This window comes from Carassius gibelio, chromosome B20, assembly GCF_023724105.1.
Source record: "Carassius gibelio isolate Cgi1373 ecotype wild population from Czech Republic chromosome B20, carGib1.2-hapl.c, whole genome shotgun sequence".
Lineage (NCBI taxonomy): Eukaryota > Metazoa > Chordata > Actinopteri > Cypriniformes > Cyprinidae > Carassius > Carassius gibelio.
The window spans coordinates 4,931,041-4,950,839 of NC_068415.1; the positions used below are offsets into that span (position 1 = coordinate 4,931,041).

Below are 19,799 nucleotides of genomic sequence, written 5' to 3' on the forward strand. Positions count from 1 at the left end.
ATATTATATTATAATAACTATCCTATATCACTGTAACTATAAATGTTATTTTATGGCGGCGCTTAGCCACAAATAATATTCAAATATTTCAAAAACATTAATAGGAACCTTTGATTCAAAGCCTCTTCACCCTCCGTGCTGAAATAAACAATACATCCGGGTCAGAGCTGCAGGTCGCTTGATGTTGATTGGCTGTTCTTGGTTTGTTGTTAACTGTGATAGGCTGGAGCGCAACACGTCTATCAGCGTGTGTCGTCGGTGTCTGGTAAATAGAAAGAACGCAAGGTCAGAAATTGATATTGTTTTTAAACGTTTTATTTTAAGACATTATGATGTTGCCGTTTGTATGTGGGTGTTATTTTGACGTACATCGTCTTAGATTATCAATCGTTATTAGTACGCGAAGGCTTTAAGCTGTATAATCTAAATGGGTCTGTAAATTAGCAAACTTTAACGGACAAAAAGTTTAAACGTCAGGGTTTTTAATGTGAAATGCTTTGATTAATGGTAATTAATGTCATGTAATATAATAAAATAGGCGCTGTTTGATGACATGTTTGCTATCCTGTCAAGTCACGTCTGAAGTCTTTATAAGATGTGTTTAGCCATAACAATCCTAGTCATAAAAACATTGTGTGGGTGACATTCAGTATTCAGGATTAACCATACACTACAGATCAAAGTTTGGAGTCATTAAAATATTGCGTAATATTATTAGAATTTGTAAAAAAAAAAAAATCTATTTTAAGATGTTTTAAAATGTAATTTATAAATCTAGAAATGTAAAATTGTATAAAATTAAGAAATCATTCTAAAATGCTCCAGAAACAGTTCTTATTTCATCTCTCATAAATGTTTAAACATTTTTCTGTTTCTTTTTATTAGATATCCATGAGTAGCTAAACTCGCTTTACCTAATGCACACAACATGTTGACTGCAAGGAAGGCATGCGTGTCTTTGACAGCCAGACGACTTCTGGGGGCATCTGTATCTTCGACCTTTGACCCCCAGCGTCACCCCAGAGCGTTCCGTACCGCCGTCCCACTCAGAGATGAAGTGAAGCTCCATGAGGACTGGGCTGCCCTGGCCAAGAAGCAGCTGAAAGGGAAAAACCCTGAGGATCTGATCTGGAGGACCCCAGAAGGCATCTCTATTAAACCTGTATACACTCAGACAGACACTGCTGCGGTCCAAGATGAGCTGCCGGGAGTCTTCCCATTCACCCGAGGGCCTTACCCCACCATGTACACCTACAGACCCTGGACCATCAGGCAATATGCTGGATTCAGCACTGTAGAGGAAAGCAACAAGTTTTACAGGGATAATATTAAAGGTATGATGTCACTGCATTAAAACTGCTGAGTGAAATTATATATTGAGTTGTATAGTAATGCTGTTATAATAAAAAAATAAAAATAAAACATTGCATATATATATATATATATATATATATATATATATATATATATATATATATATATATATATAAAAAAAAATATCTGTATAATATATCTGAAAAGTTATATTTTATATAGTATATGAACATATTTATAGATGTTATAAAACAACACATTAAGATTTTTATATTTGTTATATTTATATACATATATTTCTACAATATAAAGTATATTTTATAAAATAAATACTTTTAAGAAGATAAAGGCTAAATGTTTTCCAATAATTTATATTAATGAATAATATAAAACAAAACAAAACACTAAAAATATATATTTTATATTATATAAAATGATATTGATAAATAATATATATTATTTATTATTTTACATAATTATTTATAGAAATATATTTATATAGTTCAAAAGTCTTTTAAGATTATAACTTAAGGAATGTTTTTAATATTCTAATGACCTCTCTAAATAGATAATATAAAACAAAACACTTACTAAAAAGTATATTTTAAATAAATAAATTATATATTTATATATATTATATTTATATACAATTTCTAAAAAATTATAATATTAAAATTAAAACTTTTATTGTACAAATACTGTTTATTTGCATGCCATGTGACCATGAATGTGCTGTTGAATTATTATACATTATTATCTTTAGATCTCAGAGGAACTGCTGATAAATATTCAGGGTCTAGGTTTAGCTCACAAAAATGTTTGGGAATCTTTACAAACTGTTTGTCCTTTGCAGCGGGCCAGCAGGGTCTTTCTGTAGCGTTTGACCTTCCGACACACAGAGGTTATGACTCTGACAATCCCAGAGTTCATGGGGATGTGGGAATGGCAGGTGTAGCTATTGACACCGTGGAAGACACCAAACTGCTGTTCGACGGCATCCCTCTGGAGAAGATGTCAGTATCCATGACAATGAACGGAGCCGTCATTCCCATTCTAGCCATGTTCATCGTGACCGGAGAAGAGCAAGGTGTGCCCAAGGAGAAGCTGACGGGCACCATCCAGAATGACATCCTCAAAGAGTTCATGGTGCGAAACACCTACATCTTTCCTCCAGAGCCGTCAATGCACGCCATCGCTGATATCTTCGCCTACACCTCAAAGGTACGGCTTGACTGATGGGACTTTAAGATCTTTTTTTTTTATATACAGTCTGCTGTCCGTTTTTACGTACGATAGAGTATTCAGCATCCCAGCACGTGTGCTTTTTACAGCCTTGTAGTTTTGACCATCTTTGTAAAGTCAATATATCTGACCTCCATACTCTAAAACATTGGATTTTCTTTCTTACAGAATATGCCCAAGTTTAATTCTATTTCCATCAGTGGATATCACATACAGGAAGCTGGAGCTGATGCCATCCTGGAGTTGGCTTACACTATTGCCAACGGTCTGGAGTACTGCAGAACTGGACTGAAGGCCGGACTCACCATCGACGAGTTCGCTCCCAGGTTAGCTTGGGAAGTTCCATATTCTTTTACTTCGTCTCTTTTTAAAAATAATGGATTTACATTTCTTACAATGCATGTACATTTAATACATTATACTTTGTTTCATAACACCTTTGCATCAATTAAATAGAAAAAGAAAAAACTAGTTAACGCTAATGCAAGTGTGTTTCTAAAGCTGCGTCTATGGGAGGGATGGTCAATTTAACATCATTCTCTTTTCTGACTGATGCTATCAGTCGCTCTCAATTTGTTTTCGTTCTTTTGAAAGTCGTGAAAACGCTGTCGTGGAATTTTACTTTTGCTTTTTGAACAAATGGAAATGCAAAAAATATATTTGTTGTTTTCTCCCATTCACTGCTCTCGAAGTTTACCCAACTATGATGACTTCTACTTTTGAGAAACATTGAAATATGAAAAAAGTCTATTAAAAAAATAATAATAATAATGATTAATTCATGATTAATAATTAATAAAAATTTTAATTACTGAATTTTTGATAATTAATGGAATGTATTTAAAATGTAATAAAGTCTTAAATATGGTATTATTATTATTATTATTATTAAAAATTATTTATTAATAATAAATACATATTAAATTATATATTACAAAATTCATGAGTAATAATTATCAAATTGACTATAAAATAATGAATACTACTATAACTACTAGTAATAGAAGTGCATTTTAATAATTCATCTATTTTATTGTTTTATTGATACTATTATATACAATTAGCCTTTCGCTGGCCTCTCCCCCAGAACGGCCATTGTCCAATCGCACATCATAGCAACCGTTACTATGTGAGCAGCTCCGTCAAACATTGACTCCAAGCAAGATGGTGAAGCGGTGCGCCCACGGCGTTTGTAAATCGGACACTAGATACCCCGAGAGATTGTCTGGAGGACTTGTGTTCTTTCCATTCCCAAAGCCGAAAACACAACGCAATAAAATAAAATGGATATCTGAATGCCTTATATTTTATTTTATGTATTTCATTTTATTATTTTATCTGTTATGCACCTTTTAAGCCAAAGCAATTTTCTATTTATGGATTCTGTTCATCAACAATGGAAATAAAATATTCTGATCCTGATTCTCAAAACAACAGAGAAATGTTAGTTAGCTTTGAATGGCTTTGACACACATCTAGCTATGTTAGCTAGCTAACATACCCTTGTATTTGAACAAAATCGCTACTCGCAATAGACAATAATAGACCATAACATATGAAAGAGAACTTTCCCGGCAGTGCAAGAGCATGACTGGTCCACAAGGTGGTGCTGGTTGCATTTGAGGTACAGGTCATGGGGTTTCTCAGATTTCGCTTGAGACCGGTAAGCATAAGCCTCGATAGTAGTCGTGTCTCCTTCATTGCGTATTTTTATATTTTGAATGTATCCCTCCACTGCATACTGTAACCCCTTTTACCTCGATCTGGAGGATATCGCGGAGGTATTGCTCCAAAAAAGGTCACTGACATGCACTGGTATACCTCTTCCTGTCATGTTTGTCGGAGGTAGCAACAGTAACTAAGGGGGGCGGGGCTTGGCGAAAGGCTAATTGTATTGATTGTATAAAAGTTTATTATTATTATTATTATTGCTATTACTAATACTAAATGTGAGTACATTATGTCTAATGAATTCAATTACTATAATTACTATACTATAGTTTATTTAATTAATATTAGTTAATACATTACAAAGATGTTGATTATAATTAGGGGTGCAGGATAAATATCAGCCGATAATTAATGTGCATCTCGTCAGTAAAGCCTATAATTCCACGCTGATAATGAATGTGAATTTGCGCAGCTTGTCACTTAACAACGACTCTGTGTACTAACAGCTATGTGAAATCACGCATATGATGGAATTTACCACTGATTAGAGAACTGGCTTTACTGACGAGATGCACATTAATTATCGGCCGATGTTTATCGCGCACCCCTAATTATAATTATATGGTAATCTAACAGTACATACTACAAATTAATCATTTTAATAATATTGATAAATTATTATTCCACTTCTACTACTAATAGAAATACATATAAAATTGTATTGTTACTACTTTTACATGTACATATTCTTTCTAATTAATTCAACTACTATAATTATCAACTACTATAATTATTATTAAAACTATAAAAATAATAATAATTCTAATAACAACACAGCTAATGTATTGGTTTTCTGAAGGTTTCATATACAGCATTACTGAATGTGATTTTTTTTATTTTTTTATTTTTATATATGTGTGATCTCTTTTTAGATTGTCATTCTTCTGGGGGATCGGCATGAACTTTTATATGGAAATCGCGAAGCTGAGGGCAGCGCGGCGATTGTGGGCGACACTTATCAAAGAGAAGTTCCAGCCCAAGAACTCTAAATCCCTCCTGCTGAGAACTCACTGTCAGACATCAGGATGGTCCCTCACTGAGCAGGTACTGTCACTGATCTCAGCTCAAACTGTTCATGCCTGCTGAATGTCATATTACACAAGTAGTGCTGCAGTTAAGTGTAAATGTGTTAGATCACATTTTTGACATGCAATACATGACATGTTATGCGTATCTTAAGATTCTGTGATGATATGCTGGGTAGCTGAAAGGTGAAATATAATTTCCAAAGTGCTGCTGTATTTTGAACTAATTATGTTCTGATGGGTCTGGTTGAATCTACCTCATTTGCTCTTCAGGATCCTTACAACAATGTGATCCGTACCGTGATCGAGGCCATGGCTGCAGTGTTTGGAGGCACACAGTCTCTGCACACAAACTCTTTTGACGAGGCACTGGGTCTGCCCACCGTCAAGAGCGCCCGCATCGCCCGCAATACACAGATCATCATCCAGGAGGAGTCGGGCATCCCGAAGGTGGCTGACCCCTGGGGTGGGTCCTACATGATGGAGGCCCTCACCGATGACGTGTACAACTCAGCGCTCAAGGTTCGTACTATAGAGAACCGCTCGTTAAAATAATTCTAATATCTTTCTATTATTAAACTTTCTCTAATCTGCTCATAATTATGTGGTTTGCATCATAATACATGGTGACAGCTGTATTTAATTATAATCCGTGGTAATAGATTTTTACCATTATATGCTTATTGCATAATTTTTTTAAATAAAAACAAAAACAAAAAAAAAGACTTTATATCTAGATCTGTAAATAAACTTGATAAACACATTAAATGATTAATGCCAAGATACACTGTAGAAATTTTGGCTAATCCGAATTTTATAATATGAATGTTATGGTTGGTAATTGATATGATCTAGCCAGTATTAAAAGTCTGAACTGTTATAATAATAATATTACTACTGTTATTAATTATAAAGATAATAATAATAATAAAGAAAAATAAACATAATTAAAATAAATAATATATATGGTGGCTGGCTAATATGGTCAATATAAACTATTATTATAAATGATAATAAAAATGTATTTATTAATTGCATTATTATTATACATGCATGTTAGATACTTCATAGTACATAAATGTTAAATAATAATAATAATAATAATAATAATAAAATGATATATTTAGTTATAATAATGATAGAAGTATAAATTAATAAGAAATACATTTGATTCTATTAAAAATACAGTTTTAATTTCAGCTGCAGAGATTTAAGCTTTACACCTGGCATTGAATTAGTTTCATAATTTAGTGAAATTTGTAACATTTGTTATTTTTTCGTTTAGGCTTTGAAACTGTTGTATTATAAGTGGTATATAAGTGAATGTAACTTGACTTATTTATTAAATTATATAAATAAATATTATTACTATTATTAATACTGGATAAATTCAAATAATCAAATAATTAGAATTTGTTGAAATTAATACTAATTTAGAATTTATTGTTATTATTATTATCATCATCATAAAATAACAGCAATTTCTGGATTTAAAAAACTAAGCAGTTACTTAAAGTAAGCCTGGATATTCCTACTCTGAAGCCCTCTGATTTGTTTCTTAGGCAGCAATATCTGTGATATTAGTGTGTGTTTACAGGAGTTCTGTTCTCTTTGTGTCTCGTTTAGTTCATCACTGAGATTGAGGACATGGGTGGTATGGCTCGTGCTGTAGCTGAGGGAATTCCCAAACTGCGCATCGAGGAATGTGCCGCCCGCAGACAAGCGCGCATTGATTCAGGTATCAAAGCAAAACACTCATATACACGTGACTGAATCCAGAATTACAGCCCAGGACACGAGACTAATGTCCCATTTAACTAAAGTGCTACTTCAGAAGCCTCCATGACTAAAGGCCAGTCCACACTGAGCTTGAAAAAGCAAAACGAATATTTAAAAGCGATATTGCAAAAAGTCGCTGTTTTAAAAACAAACACAGAAGAGGAGTATCCCGGATAAGAGAAGAAAGTGGATGCTGAGTTCTTGTTATCGTTGGTATTTGAGAACAAATTTATTCTCACGTGTTCTTTATACAGAATAACATTTCTATTAATTGTCCACTGAATTATGTGATCTGTAGAGCACTGTCCGTTTTCTTCCATGTGTGTGAGTGTTATGAGTGTGTTCACTTTTTTTCTACACATAAAATATGAAAAGCAAATAGACATATGGTTATGACGATATATTTTCTGTATGTAAATATAAAGGATGTTTATGACAAATATTAGCATTATAGCGTTATTAAACATACAAAGAGTGAATGTGTCTGCTTATTAATCAAAATCAACTGTATATCACAATTGGAAGTTATTATAAGCACTCGATGATGGTTTAAAGTGGGTAAGCAAATACATTTTTAAGTGTAGCTTGATGCTAATATTACTTGTAATTATATTGTATGTAGTTTTGATGTAGTTTAGTTTGTTTCTGGTGTAGAACCTTGTTTATCCTAATTCAATGCTGTATATTGAGCAGCGGACGATGTTTAATCCATTTACGAGATACATATCTGAGGAAAACTGCATTGTTGGTCGGCGCCACCTAGCTTGCAGGTGTGAATTAGCAGAAGGCGAACAATCGTTTTTTGTTAAGTGTGAAAGCACCGTTCGCATGCGATTCACTTTGCTTTTTTGCATCGTGCTCTGTGTGGAAAAGCCTTAATGGAAGAGTCTCATTTAGAAATATGCAATTAAAAACGTCTCAGGTTACTATCTTAACCTCAGTTCCCTGAGAGATGGGAACGAGACATGGCGTCAGAAGCTGATGCTTTGGGGACTGCCTTCCTTCCTACACCTACCTGAAATCTTATTGCACAACCCAGTGAAGCTGCAACTCTCACTGGCCAATGCCAGCCAGTACAGCGGTTAATGTGCCGTCTTGGTGGTATAAGCTCAGAATCTTCTGACTGAACCAACAGCGCAGCTGACCTGAGCAATGAACACTGCAGCCTATGCCATGTCTCGTTCCCGTCTCTCAGGGAACCAAGGCTACGACAGTAACCAGAGACGTTCCCTCTCAAGAACGGTTCACTCGACATGGCATCAGAAGCTGACGCTTTTTGGACTGTATAGAACAACACAGTTGTAACAGCTAAGAAAAAGCCTGAACGCAGAATTGGTGAAAAACTGTTTAACGTTCTAACTCCATTATTCAGTACTACATAGTTCACAGTCTTTGTAATGTGTTTCAGCAATACATATATATGCATTCAGAAACAATTCTCAGAACTGACTATATAGGGACTTTAAGAAAATGAACCATACCATAAGTGTAGATTACCATTATAATTTTATACATAGTATTGCATTGTATAATACATTGTATTCAAAATATGTTATATTTTACGATGTTTTCTATTGTGTAGTCAAACAATCCAAAGAAAACAGCTTTTAAACCGCTGCTGTTATATTGTTGGTTTCACGTAATCAAAATTGTGTAATCATTGTCTGATGAATATGCAATAACATAAAAAGCCCTTTTTATGAATTATGAGTATGTTCGCTATCATAGCTATAAATAGACTTTAAATTACATGAAACTGTGGTCAAAAGCCTATCATAAATGTGAAAATGTTTTAGTAGTTGGATGGGGAGGGGGATGTTGTCTTCTGTTATATACACCATGAATGTCAAAATCAAACCTGCAATCTAGGTAAACAGATGTGCATGTGCATGATGCTCTGATCATCACACATTGTTGGGCATGCCATCCAGCTCTGCAGCTGCAGGGAGATAACATGAATTATTTTTAATTGATTTTGCTGTCTGTGTAGTCTAAAGGTTTTTAAGTCGGAGATCTCAGATATTGACATGCTGTTTTCAGAACTCATCCCTCTTTAATGCTTTTACTGATTGATAAATACAGTTCCACTAGAGGGCAGTGTTTTAGCATGCACAAATTATCATGCCAACACAAGATTTTTTTTTTTTTTTTTTTCACATGCATGCCTATATTTCCAATCCTGAGGCCTAAAGTATGATGTCTCTAATTGAGTGTTTCTTCACATCTGGTAATGGTTTGCAAGTGGCTCTTTTTCCAAGGAATTATGCATAATTTAGATGTCCCACTTATGCCGCACAGCTGGATATTTTAGTGGCCGTTATGCAAATGATTTTCCTTTAGGGTGAACCACTGCATAGTTTTCCACTGCCACTCTAATGCTTCCGTCTGAACCTCAGGTGGACAGAAACGCTGTAAATAAATGAACACATTAATGAAGTGATGAATGCATTAGCTACATTTGCTATGGACCACACATCACCACAATATCGCACTTCACTCAAAAAGTGAGTCAATAATTCAAAGGAAGTGTGGTTCAAAGGCTAAGGCCTCTATTTTGCACCCCCTCTCCCCCAGAGTTTATTACTTTATATCATCAGAATAACAATTTGATTTAAAAGTTGAATGGGAAACAATAACCTTTCCCTGTATTGCTTAAATGACAACAGCTCTTGAGCTAAACTACCTGAAATATTTCTAATTAGTTTTATGCCATGTAGTTTCTTAGTTTTACATTTATTGAATCCTTAAACTTTATTTACAGGTTTAAATTGGATTTTAAAATCCAAGATGTTCAGTGTGGTCCTGAAACTCTAAACTGGCAGTTTTCCAGCATTTCTATATGACCTTCAAAACAGTCCTCTCAGGCTGTGGTTTTCAGCGAATGTCACAGTCTCGCTGAAGTTGCCCAGTAGATGCAGTGAACATCATTTCAAACAGAAACTCAGCCATATTGGTTTCACAGCAGATGTTTGAAGCTCCCCGTGTTCATTCTGACACTAGAAGCTGAGGGTTTTGATCTCGAGGGTCCCTCTTATCTTGTGTGCATGGGTACGTTTCAGGAGAGTAGTGAAATATGCATGAGCACACCAGCCTGTCAATTATCTTCTGTCATTCACTTCACTTATCAGGAGAAAAAAATAGAAATCATTTCTTTAAAAAAAAAATCTTACTGACCCTAGTTTCAAACCCAGAACTGTACTTTACTGTATATCTGTTAAAAAAAAATATTGAAAAATCTGTCATATTTTAAGAGCTATTTTAGGGTTATGATAGATAGAATCTTTTCATTTAGTTCACTGCAACTTGATCAATAAAAAGGAATACAAACTATGTAGATGTAGGTAGAAAAAACACAATTTATACTTACCTTTTTTTAACATAAGCCTCCTTTTCACATTCCCCTGCATAATTATATATATATATATATATATATATATATATATATATATATATATATATGATATATTTGTATAGACTGCCATGCTGTCCCTATAGATGTGCTCTCCTGATCTGTGTTTAATGAACGTGCTGCTGTATTATAGAACACTTCTTGTGAGCTTCTTTTTCTATATTTATGGCTGATTATCTTTGTCTCATAATGAGGTGAAAGGAGCCCATGTCCTCCAACCTGGACCTACATGGTAATGCACCTAGATCTGCAAATCTGAGATGGTTTATTTTAGCTCTAGGCATCTCTAGCATCGCCACTTCATTATTTAGGGTCTTCTGCTGATGTCTCTGTCTCAAAATAGGCTCCGAGGTCATCGTCGGGGTCAACAAGTACCGCCTGGAGAAGGAAGAAAGTGTGGACGTGCTTGCCATCGACAACACCGCTGTGCGTAACAAGCAGATTGAAAAGCTGCGCAAGGTTAGTTCCCTCCGGCAATGATTCACTGCACGGATTTTGATGTCAAGTGCCTTCATCCGTGTTGATGCAATCTGAAATAGTCACATATAGTCTCTTCCCTGCAGAGCTCTCTGTGAAGTTACCTAATCACAATCAAGGGCTGTAATTCAATCAAGTACGTGAAGTGCTTCATAGAAATGACCAGAATTTATCATTTTGTTCAGAGAAACTGTCAACATTGGATTCATCATTGCAATACAGATCTGTGAACATTAAAGAACATACATGACATAGATTTGAACTTTATTTAACTCCTTATATTCAGTGATGTAGGAGCATTAAGAGAACATTAAGGTATGTATCTTTTAATAGCAATGACCATTTCTCTAAAAGCTAAGGGGCAGGTATTTTAATGTTTGTGTCACATAACAAAATTGATTCTGCTGAAATGTGTGTACCTGAAGTAAACTTCCAATAGTTCAACTTCAGCACAATCAAATGTACTTAAGTATATCTTTAGTACGACTTCAGAGATGCTTCCTCACTATTAAAGAGCATTAGGTACAAAATTAGTCATTCCAATTTAGCAGACTAAGTATAGAAGTTTAATAAACCTATTCTAAAAGCACAATTGCAGGGTACTTGTATTAAGTAGCCTACATAAATATGTACAGTTATTTGAAGTATACTTAGCATAAAATAAAATGAACTTCTTTCACAATAAATTTTAGTATATTTATTTTTCATTATGGTATGTAAGCCAAGGTTTAGAATAAAATACTTTAACAGTAGCTTATTATTTTTGTTAACTATTATGTAGCATAGTGTGAATGTACAGGGTAACATTTTATGTCACACCTTTACATGATGAGCTTCTTTATCTTATTTTCATAAAATAAAATCCTACAGTATTTAACTTTTTAAATCTTTCTTAAATGTTGATTCTGAAAGAAAATGAGCCCGATGTCTACATTACAATAACAAACACAATTTTCACACATCTGATTGACAGATAAACCTTGCACTTTTATTTTAATGTTTTTTGTTAATGCTGTGGTTGTTTTATCAGTTTCCTTCATACTTTCAGTTAAACGACATTAAGTTAAAAGTCATTTATCATTCAATGGAACTGTGCGTATGCTTGTTTTTGCTCTGTCTATGCAATAAATGCGTAGCCTTCAACTGCTCAGGAAATGTCAATGGTATGACCAAGAGCTACTGAAAAACTGCAGAAGAAAAACCTGCAGTCCTGTGACAGGCGGTGAATATTGTGAAGCACGTGAAGAAGAGATGTGAGGGCACGAACTACACTGCTTAAAGCATAATTGTTGAGAATGTGTAGTATTACTAGTTTACTAGCCATAAAAAAGCTAAAATTGTAATCATTCAAAAATGTGTAAGTGTTCAGTAATTCAATGTATTTAAAAATAGTTATTTCTATTTTAATATTGCATCATGCATATCATTTTAGAAACTGATCTAAATGACATATAGAATATATTTTTTGCTGAGATTTGATGTTGTGACAATTTTGCGTCATGATTACACAAAAATACAACATTTCTAAATGACTTTGTGATGTCATTGTGTCACTCAAGTCACATCAAGTCACTTTTAGCAACAAATTGGCCTTCTTTTAGCCACGTTCTCTGAATATTAATTGGCCACACTGAAGCGAGACGTTACAGCAGCAGATTTCCTTTTGCAACTGATTAGCCATAACAACATCCATGTTCCATCATGCCCTAAGTCACAGCGCACAGATGTCCTCCTGTGCCTCCACAACAAAGGCAGTATTATTAGTATGACTACATAGACAAACCAAAATGTATTTAATTTTTTTTATTCTATATAGTTTTAACTTATATATTTTATATTTGTATTTACATTCTCTTACATCTCCATCTACATGGTTTCAGATGGACGTTGGCTGGTTTTTAATCCTGGTTTGACTCATCCACGGTCAGTGTTTGCACATTGTAATGAAACTGTGATTGCACTGCAGGTCAGAGAAAGCAGGGATGCAGAGGCGGCGAAGAGGTGCTTGGCTGCGATTGAACAGTGTGCACGCACCAGAGACGGAAACCTGCTGGAGCTCGCCGTGGAGGCTGCAAGAGCCCGGTGGGTACGGGTTCATGAAGTCCAGATGCAGAGAAATTTAGAAAATGATTGTATCGCAACCAAAAAGCAAACGCATTTACAAAAGGTTTATGCAAATCCTGAATCTGAAGTAATGGTGTCAGTTAGGGTGTCAATTAACTGTGTTGAAGAATTAGTGTCATTTGCTTTTTCATTTATTGCTCATTAGATTATTTATTATTTATCAATGTATTTATTAGCTTTACATCTAATCATTTGCATAATTATTAATCTGTAACAAGAAACATTACACCACCATATTTGCAAAGATATAGTGGCAAAAATTTTTTCGAAACAACAATACAGCAATTGTGTTACATTTTATATAATGTGACAATGTGTGGATTAAAGGATTCTGTCGACTTCTGTAGGTGTTCAGTGGGGGAGATCACAGATGCCATGAAATCTGTTTTTGGGGAGCACAAGGCCAGCACACGTATGGTGAGCGGAGCATACCGTAGTGAATTCGGCGAGCATGAGGAGATAGCACTGGCACACAACAGGTAAGAGCTTGCAGATTCCTGAAACCCAGAACCACATCCAGATATGCCTGTTTTCATACTATATAGTCAAATGAGTAGCATGTCCAAATAAGTGGACAAAAACTGGTACTTCTCAGGTCTTGACCGTTGGCAATGTATTTTATTAAAGTCAAAGTATGTGTGTGTGTGTGTGTCTATATATATATATATATATATATATATATATATATATATATATATATATATATATATATATATATATATATATATATATATATATATATATACACAAGTGTGTGTGTGTGTGTGTGTCTATATATATATATATATAGGAATACATGGTAGGTAAAAATTGATAGCCTGAATGCACTGTAAGTAGCTTTGGTTAATAGCGTCTGCTAAATGCATAAATTTATATATATATATTAGTGGGAAAAAATATTTCTTTGATCAAATGAGTATTTTCCCGACTGTATGTTTTATTTCTACTTGAGTTACCGAAAACGGCTTTATTTCAGTCACTGGAAAAAAAAGTAACTCTGTTAGGGAAGTATATGAAGTAACCAACCACAGTTTTGTCCTTTACAGGAATAGCTCACCCAAAAAATAACTAACCATCATATAGTTCTAAACCCATAAAAGTGTTTGAAACTTTATCAGTAATTTCTAGTTCTTGTTTCTTAGAGTTGTACAGTTCAAAAAGCATGAAGGCAGAAATCCCCGTCTGCTTGTGGCCAAAATGGGACAGGACGGTCATGATAGAGGGGCAAAGGTCATCGCCACTGGATTTGCAGACCTTGGGTTTGATGTGGACGTCGGCCCGCTTTTTCAGGTAAGAGAGATGCTGTATGCTGCATTTAAATCTTCTATTTAAAAGAATCTTTCTTTGTGTATGTTGTTAAAAATATCTATCCTTGTGTTATAGATGCTCAAGAATCTTTAATATCACTCATTTTAGCACACAGTGTTAAGAGATTAAGAGATCCTTTCTGAGCCATGATCATTAAAACACTGAATCCATGACTGAGCAGATCAAATGCTCCCACTTCTTTACAGTTTTCAAATGAAGTCCAAATCTCCATGAATACTCATCACCATCCTAAACATGGATGTTTCTGCATTAGATTGTTGGTTATAAAGTGAAAAAATGTGTCCCTAGGACTTTAAACATGGTGTAAGGGTTTATGCTACTATAGAAAATGCTGGGGTAAGATCTTTTTTTTTTATGTGTTTGAATGAAGTCTCTTAGGGGCTATTCACATATCGAGTCTTTTGTGCACTCAGCTACGACCGCACCACAGAGAGATAAAAACATCTCAACTTTTCAGAATGCCACAAGCACACTTCAGGTCATGTGACAAAACACGAGACCGGTGAGAGGAGCAGGTTTCGCTCATTTCCCAATCACTCCACCAGCCTCTCTCTGTTCCCATGGCTCTCGGCCCTGCCCCACTCGTCATATATAATTTTAAATATCATTATACTTTTAAAAGAATAGAAGAGTCCAAAAGTACAGTATTTGCTTAAAATATATGGAATGTTATTGTGCATTGATGTGGAGGCTGGTATAGTTATGATTGTATTTATTGTTCTAGATTTAACAGGATTTAATGCTTGTGTCTGTTTCTGTGATAACAGACCCCGCTGGAGGTCGCCCAGCAGGCCGTGGATGCAGATGTACATTGTGTGGGTATCAGCACACTGGCAGCTGGACACAAGACCCTCGTTCCTGAACTCATTAAAGAGCTGCGTAGCCTCAACCGACCCGATATCATGGTGATCTGCGGAGGGGTCATACCGCCACAGGTAACACCTACCTTTTGTTCCAAATGCCATCACAACTGTTCTTTCTTTGATTTCTCTTGAAATATATTGTCTACATGTCAAATGGCCTTACATTGCGAAGAAAATTATCCAAAATGTTCAAAGGGAGCTGTTATCTTCGTTTTGACATGGACAACATTCAACTTAGATGATCTGTCCAGAACCTGATCATTATGTTTTGACAGTGATAGTAGATTAGACTCAAGTGAAATTTTACCATTCACAAGGTGTAAAGAAAAGATAAGAAAGCTTTTTGTGGCAGAAAAGTTTTTTTTTTCTTCTCTTAATCGTTAAATCTTTGAATCTCATCTCAAAAGGTCAGATTACCTTATTCTATTGATTAATAAAGTAGAGAGTCATGAAAGGCCACATATTATATTGCTTTTAGCTTGATTAAAGGTTGTTGGGAACAGCATGCAGCATAGCCTGATTATGCTTGCAGAGCGGCATAATGATCTAAAATCAATATAATGAACACCATTCGTACCTTTGCCATATTTATATAGAATTCGATTCATGTGAGCTCACTGATGATTAGCAATTAAGTGAATGTTGCAACAACTGCTTCATTCATATAAAATGTTATTGATGTGCACGTACAAGTTGCTATACAGTATTTTGACTATTTTATAGTAGCAAGAAGACCATATTGTATATAGGAGATTGTTGTAGCTGAGAACATGGTGCCAGCAACACCAAGTTCATGGGTTTGATTCCTGCTGAATGCATTAACTAATGAAAATGTAAAACTTGGATGCAAATGCTGCTGCTTAATGTAAAAAATAAATACTCTTTACGTTTAAAAGTTTGTGTCCAGTAAGATGATGACAGAAATATTTCCAACACTGCAACGAAAGTAATTTTATTTATATATAAATTTCGTTTTTGCTATTTAATATGCTTGTGGAAATCTTTTTCTTCAGGACTTTGATGCATACATTTTGAAAGAACAAAATGTATCGCTTTTTTCAACTTGATGCATGCTTGCTGAATAAAATAATTAATTGCTTAAAAATTACTAGCCCCAAACTTTTATACAATAACCTTAATAAACCTGCTATTTTCAATATTGCATTATAATTAATATGACCCCACCATTTGTGCTCCGATCACATAACTAACTGAAGCCTGAGTTGAATTCAAACACGATGTAAATTTGCACGTTTTCTTCTTCAACCTGAAGCTGCTTGGCTCTTTCAGCATTGCACAGATAAACAGATACATTTGCATCCAAGGGGTCGATTCATTTATGTATAAGTCAAACTCTATTCTTAGTCACAGTGGGGTGTAATTAGGACCTGTATAAGGTCAGTCTGCACATTCCTACATAATGATCTCTTAGCTAGTCAATATGAACATGGGATTGTGGGTAGCAGCCATGCATACACTTTGTTGCTGCGTAGGTGCACTGGTGGCTGTGTTTAGAAATGGATTCCATTTCAGCCTAGGCTTGGCTGTTTGAGCTCTGGAGGTGTCTTTAGTTCCTTAGACTTCTTGCCTGAGCGTCATTAATTGATTATTGAATGTTAACATGTAGTGAGTGTGAGTGGATGGAGCTTGAAGCTGCGTTAATTGAAGCAGACACGAAAATCCTTTTAATGCACCCAATCCGTTTGTTTGTACTGGATCAGATCTGTCAGGTAGATTCCACTGGCATTTGGCATGGCAGTTCAAATATACACTGATGTGATTTGCTTTGCAAGGGAGGGTTTGAATCAGTGAGCCAAGAGTCATGCATGTGAATAATATAATGCAGATGATCATATAATTGTGCATAGCTTTGATAGAAAATCAAACTGCACAGTACATTATATTATTATTACATTATTTTAATCCTGTTGAAAAAGAATGTTTTACTGAACTAATGTCGCTTGATTGCATGAGTTGTTGACGAATCATTTAACAAATCATTTAAAAATAAAATACATTTTTTGAGAAAACTAACATGTTTTTGACCTTGCATGCATGTAAACTTGTTTGTCTGTTCCTGGCCTGGTTATACAAGATTTGATCCCCACTTTTATACCCAGCAGCTTCAAAAACACTCCAATCGGTGAGGTCATAACAGGCATGTTAATCACTCTCTGCTTCATTAGTTCATCTTTTAGCAGTCCTTAATATAGGTTAAGCTGATTTCAGTTTCTGCCTGTAGGCCGGTATAAGATGAACCAAACAGTGGTCAGAGAGCCCCAAAGCTGCCCATGGAACAGAGTGATATGCATCCTTAACTGTTGTATATCAGTGATCAAACGATCTTGTAACGTGTTTTCTGCATTTTGGCTCATTTTGGCACAAGGGAGCGCCGTTCAGAAGCCATGTTCGCGGAGCTTAACCAGCGAGCCGGCGCATTTCTTTCTTTTCCGTCTGCAATCTATTTAATTTCAAGACTTAGGTGTTTCTATTTATGACTATGATCGACAGTTTCAGTCTGTGCTCCAAAGCACACTTATCATGTTGCAGTTTCAATACAAGTTAAATTAATTTGTTTGCTAATCATGACATGACGTAGTTCAGTACTGATGCTTTACGTGATTTGATTATCTCATCATCTTTTTAGGACTATGAGTTCCTGTACAAGAGTGGCGTCAGCTGTATCTTCGGCCCAGGGACCAGGATTCCTCAAGCTGCGGTGGAAGTACTTGACAGCATTGAAAAAAGCCTGGAGAAGAACCGACAGGCCATGTAACCACAAAACAATCACTATTGCATCTCTAAATGCACTTCAGCTAAAGACAGCAATTCAATAGGTTGACTGTTGAAAAAGCTGAAAACGTTTGATATTCTAACAATTATCAAAGCATAGTGTAATCCGTATGAAATCGACTCTTATCAGAATTGTGTTTGATTGAAAAAGTGTTGAAGCAGTCTTTGATTTTGTCTGAAATGTGTACAGTTTGACATAATGCATTAAAATCAATATGTTGATGTGGTCACCAGCGCTTTTCTTGCATCATCATTTGCTATTTCAACCCATAATTTCATAGTCTTCTCATCAGAGTGAAGCTGTTTTGTGGTTTTATTCAAGAGTAGAAAACACCGTAAACACTGGAAATTAACTTGGATAATATATTATATAAATATATAGTGATATAAGCTTTCTGTCTTTTCTCAAAGTGTGTACTTACAGACTTATTGTACAACATATTGTACATGATGTCTATCTCATTGAGCAACATCTGTTTCAGCTTTCAGTAGAAATGTGGATGTTGATGTTGAGATCTGTGAGTCCATATGAAACCGTAAACCCTGAAAGTGAGTGGCCACATATGCTTCCTGTGACTGCCTTTTGGCTGATTTTATGATGTTAATGTCACTCATTAAACTTGCTTTAAGTAACAATTCTCTTGTGAAGGAATCTCAGTTTAAGGAATTTTTCACCCAAAAATAAAAATTTGCTGAAAATGTCCTAATTCTCGGGCTATCAAAGATGGATAGGAGTTTGTTTCTTCATTGTAACAGATTTGGAGAAATGTAGCATTACAACACCTGCTCACCAATGGATCCTTTACAGTGAATGGGTGCCGTCAGAATGAGGGTCCGAACAGCTGATTTAAAGATCAAAATAATCCACAAGTAATCCACATGATTCACTTCACAATATGTTCATTGTTCGACTGGAGTCATGTGGATTACTTGTGACGGCACCCATTCACTGCAGAGGATCCATTGGTGAGCAAGTGGTGTAACGCAAAATTTCTCCAAATCTGTTCTGATGAAGAAACAAACTCATCCACACCCTGTATAAGGTGAGTAAATCTTCAGCAAAGTTTTATTTTTGATTGAACTATTTCTTTAAAAAAACAAATCGCTTTATGCTGGTAATTTCTCAGATTTCTTTTTTTGAAAGGTATTTCTCGCCCGGTGTCCATCATCTTAAACGGGAGCAAATCTCAGCGGTCACTTCACATGATCCTCATGATAATGACCACCTGCCAGAGTGTTTAGACCCCATATAGCGTTTGTCACGCTGTGATGCATCTCCTCAAAAAAAAAAATACATGCCTCTAACTAGATTTTTCCAAACAACAACAAACGGAGTATGACAGGAAGCGTGATTTAGTCTGACATTTTGTTCACGTCTCATGGGCTGTGAGCTTTGTAGAAGGTGCTATAGTCCCTCCTGCTGTGGGCCTGTTTATGTTGTTGACAGGTTTATACAACACTTTAAGAATATTTTCATCTATTCAGTGTGAACATGTTATATGTTGATAAAATGTTCCCTGACAGGCATTGGAATAACATTCGTCAAATGTTTTTGTAATTCACATACATTTCTCTTTTCACTGAATTCACACAAAGAAAATGTCACTGAAGTGTCATTAATTATACCTATTCATAATTTATAGCATATTATGTTATTTCATATTTGTAGTTTAATAAATTTTTTAACCCCAAACATTTAACATTTCTGTATTC

At 35.1% G+C, this 19,799-nt stretch overlaps 1 protein-coding gene across 1 annotated transcript; it reads left to right on the forward strand.

The window, feature by feature from the left end:
* The first annotated feature begins 152 nt into the window (after window positions 1–152).
* On the forward strand, window positions 153–18,316 carry mmut (methylmalonyl CoA mutase). Its single transcript, XM_052586840.1, has 13 exons — window positions 153–285; window positions 886–1,334; window positions 2,168–2,535; window positions 2,725–2,882; window positions 5,160–5,331; window positions 5,586–5,834; window positions 6,939–7,050; window positions 10,844–10,959; window positions 12,944–13,059; window positions 13,449–13,580; window positions 14,244–14,391; window positions 15,198–15,365; window positions 17,941–18,316. The coding sequence occupies exons 2-13, from the start codon at window positions 929–931 to the stop codon at window positions 18,067–18,069; spliced, it is 2,274 nt and encodes a 757-aa protein (XP_052442800.1). The 5' UTR covers window positions 153–285; window positions 886–928; the 3' UTR covers window positions 18,070–18,316.
* Window positions 18,317–19,799: the final 1,483 nt, after the last annotated feature.